Source organism: Populus trichocarpa, chromosome 1 (assembly GCF_000002775.5).
Source record: "Populus trichocarpa isolate Nisqually-1 chromosome 1, P.trichocarpa_v4.1, whole genome shotgun sequence".
In the NCBI taxonomy this organism is placed as follows: Eukaryota; Viridiplantae; Streptophyta; class Magnoliopsida; order Malpighiales; family Salicaceae; genus Populus; species Populus trichocarpa.
Genome location: NC_037285.2, coordinates 26,157,768 through 26,164,082, shown reverse-complemented (window position 1 = coordinate 26,164,082; position 6,315 = coordinate 26,157,768). Strand labels below are relative to the sequence as shown.

General features: G+C 35.8%; 1 protein-coding gene across 2 annotated transcripts; it reads left to right on the top strand.

Moving 5' to 3' along the window:
* Positions 1 to 207: 207 nt before the first annotated feature.
* LOC7495801 (D-xylose-proton symporter-like 3, chloroplastic) lies at positions 208 to 3,987 on the top strand. Of its 2 annotated transcripts, none has more exons than XM_024593990.2 (14): positions 208 to 536; positions 611 to 693; positions 999 to 1,077; positions 1,215 to 1,274; positions 1,405 to 1,471; positions 1,560 to 1,684; positions 1,776 to 1,877; positions 1,958 to 2,335; positions 2,459 to 2,506; positions 2,608 to 2,670; positions 2,797 to 2,877; positions 2,989 to 3,087; positions 3,358 to 3,495; positions 3,634 to 3,987. In XM_024593990.2, the coding sequence occupies exons 1-14, from the start codon at positions 321 to 323 to the stop codon at positions 3,766 to 3,768; spliced, it is 1,674 nt and encodes a 557-aa protein (XP_024449758.1). In that variant the 5' UTR covers positions 208 to 320; the 3' UTR covers positions 3,769 to 3,987. The 2 variants fall into 2 exon arrangements, with proteins under 2 accessions (XP_024449758.1, XP_002300123.3); XM_002300087.4 differs by having other exon boundaries at positions 209 to 536; positions 605 to 693.
* The last annotated feature ends 2,328 nt before the right edge of the window (positions 3,988 to 6,315 follow it).

Sequence of the window (6,315 nt, the reverse complement as noted above, 5' to 3'; positions counted from 1 at the left end):
AATACCAACTTATTTGAGTTGGGTCAATAAACATTTAGTTCGAATTAAATTGCCTTCCTAGCGAGTCAGGCAGAAGATCATGAATATCATGAGCGACATGTCGCCCCAGCACTAAAGTTTTACTACTGTTGTTGATATTTGTTTATCAAGACAAAGGTTTTTACTTAAACCCGTATCCACATGCGTTCCTTTTTTTTTTTTTCTCAATCTAAATATGATAGTCTAACTCCGATAATGTTCCGCAGTCGTAATAATAGTAATAATATAAAAAAGCGGGAAATTAACGCCTAACAACTGTCTGATATTGTCGGTCAGTGATCATGGCTTACAGCGCCATAACCTCACCACCTCCCTTACGATTTCACTCTCCCTTTCACCACCAACCACCCAAACCCAGACCACACTCTCTCGTCTTCTGCTCGTTTGGTGACCAGAAGAACCCAACATCAAAAACTTCATGCCTTTTCAAACCCAACAAGAATATTCCCTTTTTTTCACACCAGCCTTTGCTCTCTGCTCCCAAACTGAGATTCAATGTAAGAATCATAAACGATCTCCCTTTTGCTTTCTTTGGGTTTGCATTTTGATGCAATTGTTTGTGCAGGTTCAGTATTCTGCTGGAGAGGAAGCAGAGCCGCTTGTAACTGACGCCACAAATCAGGAAGACTTTTCTTGGTCTTCTGTCATTTTACCGTGAGTTATTGTAGTTGTTTCTTTCATATTCTTGAGAGTGTTAGTTTCACTTTTTTTGCTGATTTGATTTTTGGCATGATCTAAATTTTGTTGGATAAGGGCTGGATTATCTTATCTATTGTGGGCTTTTTGTGGCTTTCTTTTATTAAGCAATATTACTAATATTAGTAAGATAGATGTTAAGTGATGGCGCAATGAAAAGTCTTTTACTTTGGATTTGATTTTGTTTTTGTTACTGAATTTGGATTGGACTGGATCATTTGTTCCACAACTATGTTGAAGTAGTTTGGTTCACTAAATTTCAGATTTTTCTTCCCAGCACTGGGAGGATTGCTATTTGGGTATGACATTGGGGCCACTTCTGGTGCTACCCTATCCTTGCAGGTGCGTCGCTTACTGGTCCCTTCTCATAGTTTTACCCAACAATTACATTTTATTTTATAGCATAAATTTGGATGACAAGTAAAATTGTAATCCATGATTGTATCTATTTTTTTTTTTATTTTTTTTCAATTTATCAGTCAGCTGAGCTTAGCGGGATATCATGGTTCAACCTTTCTGCTGTTCAGCTTGGTCTTGTGGTATAGATTTTATCTCTTCTACTTTTTTTCCCCTTAAGAACAGTGTTTTATGCATCTTAATATTACTTCGTACTCGCTAGTTGTGGGAATGTGTTGGGTCTCTCATTATAGTGGTTGGCATTGGATGTAGGTTAGTGGTTCTCTTTATGGAGCTCTTCTTGGTTCCCTCCTTGTCTATCCAATTGCAGATTTTCTGGGTACATCTCTTTGCTATAGACTTTACCTTGAGTTTCAATGCATCTTGATGGTTGTTGTTTACCTAATTGTTTGGATTCATGCTTAAAGGAAGGAGGCGGGAACTAATCGCAGCAGCATTGTTATATCTGTTTGGTGGTCTGGTCACTGGCTATGCACCAGGTCTCAATGTTCTTTTATTAGGACGTCTTCTCTATGGTCTTGGTATTGGCTTGGTCAGATTCTCACAGACAACCTTGTTGTTGAAGATTTAACTGATACTGCAATGTCCTTATCTATCAAATCACTTTATTTTGTTGTTTGCAGGCCATGCATGGTGCTCCTCTCTATATTGCAGAAACTTGCCCATCACAGATTCGTGGAACTCTCATATCTCTGAAGGAACTCTTCATAGTTCTAGGAATTCTGGTAATTTGAGTGACTTTACACTGTTATCTTCTCATTCACCATCTCTTAAGAGAATAACAAATTTGATATCATTTCTACAGATGGGCTTTTTAGTTGGAAGCATCCAAATTAATGCAGTTGGGGGCTGGCGTTACATGTATGGATTTGGTGTCCCAATTTCTTTGCTTATGGGATTAGGCATGTGGAGTCTCCCACCATCTCCGAGATGGTTGCTCCTCAGAGCAGTTCAAGGTAAAGGATCTTTCCAGGAATATAAAGAGAAGGCCATTTCTGCCTTGAGCAAACTTAGGGGCCGGCCTCCTGGTGACAAAGTGTCTGAGAAACAAATAGAGGAATCTCTTGTCTCACTGAAGTCTGCATATAAAGAAGATGAAACTGAGGGGAGTTTCTTGGAGGTGTTTCAAGGACCGAGTTTGAAAGCATTCGTTATTGGTGGGGGTTTGGTGCTTTTCCAACAGGTGCTTCTTCCTCTCTGCTGTTAATGATATACTTTAATTATTTTTATCTCTATTCTTGTGTTGAAACAAGAGAATGTCAACAATATCATTTTTATGAGCTGACTTTTGTCGTGATCGTGGTAGATAACCGGGCAACCAAGTGTTTTATATTACGCAGGTCCAATACTTCAGGTAATTAATAATAAAAATTAAACCTTTCTGTTTGTGAAATGGAAGATACCCTTCATGCCATTTTCTGATCATGTGATATGTTTGATCAATTGTTTCCAAAGAGTGCTGGATTCTCTGCAGCTGCTGATGCGACGAGAGTCTCTGTTGTAATTGGTTTGTTCAAGGTACTGCATAAGATCTTATCATGAAGCCTCTAAAATTATGACTCGTATTTGTTCTTTGTGCCAACTGCCATCCACTCTCCTACTTCTGATGCCAATTCCTATTTGTTGCTGACTGGTCTGCTACAGTTGGCAATGACATGGATAGCTGTCCTAAAAGTTGATGATCTTGGAAGAAGACCATTGCTAATTGGAGGTGTCAGTGGGATTGTATGCATGCTATTACTCTCTAGAACATTATTATCTCTTTCTCTCTCTCTGTTATTTTTTTTTTGGAAGTTTATGAATGCGTATTCTGCTTTCCATATCTTTGTGTTACAGGCTCTTTCCTTGTTTTTGCTTTCTGCTTATTACAAATTTCTTGGAGGTTTCCCTCTTGTTGCTGTTGCAGCTCTGCTTCTATATGTCGGTTGCTACCAGGCAAGTCTATTTTCCTTTGGCTGTGGTTACACAAGTCTATTTTTCCTGTAACTATCGGATGGAATACTGGCATAGTATCATATTTGGTTTGCAAAAGCTAATAGAATATAGCATAAGATGCTGTAGCCATTATCCTACAGCTCCTTTCAAAAGAAGGAAAAGAAGAAAAAGAAGAAATTAAAACATAGCCATCTCAGCCCCCATAAGATGCTCTTTGTCCATAAGAAAAAGGTTAGGTTGGTTCTGATAATTTTGTTCTCAAAATCTCAGATATCATTTGGGCCTATTAGTTGGCTGATGGTTTCAGAGATTTTCCCACTTCGCACCAGAGGAAGGGGAATCAGTCTTGCAGTTCTGACTAACTTCGGCTCCAATGCCATTGTAACCTTCGCATTCTCACCATTGAAGGTAGGGGTTCTGAATTTGATCTCTGTTACTCCTTTTCCTTTCACATCTGTTGTTTTTTCCTTCGACCTAATTGCTCATGATTGGCATTTTTCTCTACTGGTAGTTGAATTATTACATCAATATCTGTCCATTCTGTAGGAGCTGCTTGGAGCTGAGAACCTTTTTCTCCTTTTCGGGGCTATAGCTTTGTTGTCTCTCTTGTTTGTAGTGGTCATCGTCCCAGAGACTAAAGGTTTGAGTTTGGAAGAAATTGAATCCAAAATCTTAAAGTAAAACTCGAAACTGTCAGAACTCATAAGCTTCCAGTGCGCAAATTGTTATGGTTAGTCTGTTATTGTGGTATTGGAAGCTCATCCTTTTCCAACCTCTACAATGGAATGGCTTGCATATCTATATATGCTGTATGCAATATTAGATAATTTGAGAAAACTGTTAGTTCCTAAAACTTGATTACGGTTCGTCATTAAGAACAATATTTCATTGCTCTCTCTATGATTTTTCTTTACCTTCCCAATATAAAATGAAGTTAAAAAGGGTAAATACCCCCTCCATATCAGACATCAGCAAAATCAAAAGGTTGCAAGCTGCAAAAAGAAAACAATAATCAATGGCTTTCCAGTTAGGAGACATTTCAGCTGATCGTCTTCTTAAAATGGCCCTGGATGCATTTAACTCAACGAGGCAACATAGATATGCAACCAGAATCCAGCGACTTCCCGCTGTACCCAATATTGTGGTCACTGGACATGACATTGAAGAATCTATATTTGACATCGAACAAGTCTTGATGTACATGAACAAGCCTTGATGTATATGTTTGGTGGGGACACCGGACCGGACCGAAACATTGTTTATGCGTTTATATGGTTATATGATCTTAGATAATAAAAGATAGCATGAATCATTGAAAGATTAGGTTTTATCTTATGTTTTGGTTTAATGTATTTGAATTTTTAGTTAATGTTTATTAGTTAAATTTTATTTATTAAATTTGATTTAATTATTATTGAGTATTTTATTTAGTGGACTACAAGATTAATTATTTGTTCTTTTGGTATTTATATCTTTGCAAAATTATATACTTTTTCAACCCTTATTCTTTCTCTTCTTCAACCTTTTCTTTTTATTTTTCTTCTTAGTTTTTTTTTTCCTTCTTTAACTTATTACTTCATCTTCAATTATTTTTTATGTTATATTAACTTTGATATCAGAGTATGATTTTTAATTGTTGTTCAAAAAAAAAAAAAAAGGTGCACATACTCAATTTTCCAGGGACAGCAGCAGCACATCAGTCACGCTAGAGATCCACCACAGTTCTGATCAGTCTACCAATCATTCACTGCAGTTGTTAGTGAGGGTTTTCACAAAGATTTGCTAGTAACATGGATTTTTCACAATTGTCAATCAACCTTTGTTGGTATGGGGAATAACTTCCTTGTCCTGGATCTTAGCCTTCACCTTGTCAATGGTGCCTGGGCTCTCGACATCCAGGGTGATGGTCTTTCCAGTCAAAGTCTTGACAAAAATCTGCATTCCTCCGCACCAAGTGAAGAGTTGGCACTGGGCTTTAACTTCTGCCAAATTGGATAGTATTTGTTTTATTTGTATTTTTTTTTATCTTATTTAAAAAAAAAGATTGGAGAAAAAAAAAGATAAAAAATCAAATGTAAAGAAAGTCAAAAATAGAAAAGAGAGTCAAAACTAAAATAAATAAATATGACATTTAGATGTTAGCTTATGTCAACGATACTACATCAACAACGATCCAAGTTGTCTATCATCATAGTCAATCAATCTCACTAATAAATTATTTTACCTTTTGATACGTTGAGTTTTACTATTTTGGTATTGCACTTGTTATTTAAAGTTGTGTAGATAATATCTTAAGTGCCTAAAAAAATAATCTCATTTGACATTTTTATTTGTTATATTCTTTCGTATTGACCTATCCCATCATTGAAATTTAGCAATCAATCCTTTTTCTTATTAATTGCCGACCTTGCCAAAACCAGTGATAGTTGTGACCTTTTATTTAGTTAATTATTTATACTTAAGGGTCTAGTAAAACATGCTTAATTTTTTTTTTGTGGTTTATTTTGTTCTTGATTAAAAAAAAATAGAATTAACTTTATTTTTGTATTGTGATTTCACTTGCATGAATCATATGTGATCTTAATTCTATTTTTAAATTAGTGTTGCATGCATTTGTGAATGGTCATTTACTATACAACTTTAAGTTTACAACTATCATGGATTCAACCTTAAGTGATATTTTTAGAACCAATCATGAACAAAATACCGTAGAGTTTGAGACAATTAGGTTGAGTGTAGTTAGATATGCATTGACACAACCCGAGGGAAACGAAGATCAGAGAAGGACTGCTATATTTCACACCTATATTAAGTGGAGAGATAAATGTTGCAAGATTATCATTAATAATTGAAGTTGTATCAATGCAATATCTTCAAATACTGTAGCTTGCTTAGGCCTAAAACTTGTTCCCCATCCTATGCCATATAATGTGTCATTGGTTAATAATAATTCCATAACAGTCAATGAGAGATGTTTGTTCCCTATCAAATTCCTAGACTATAATGATGAAATTTGGTGTGATGTGATTCCAATGAATGTAGGACATGTCATTTTGGATAGGTCATGGATATATGATTTAGACATCACCATCTTTGGTTAATCAAATTCATGTTCTTTCAATTTTAAAGGTAGAAATATCAAACTCGTTGGATTACCACCAAGACCTAGCAATAAGAACAAGAAAAAGGAGAATGTGAACAAATAAGGACTTAATATAATGTGTCCAG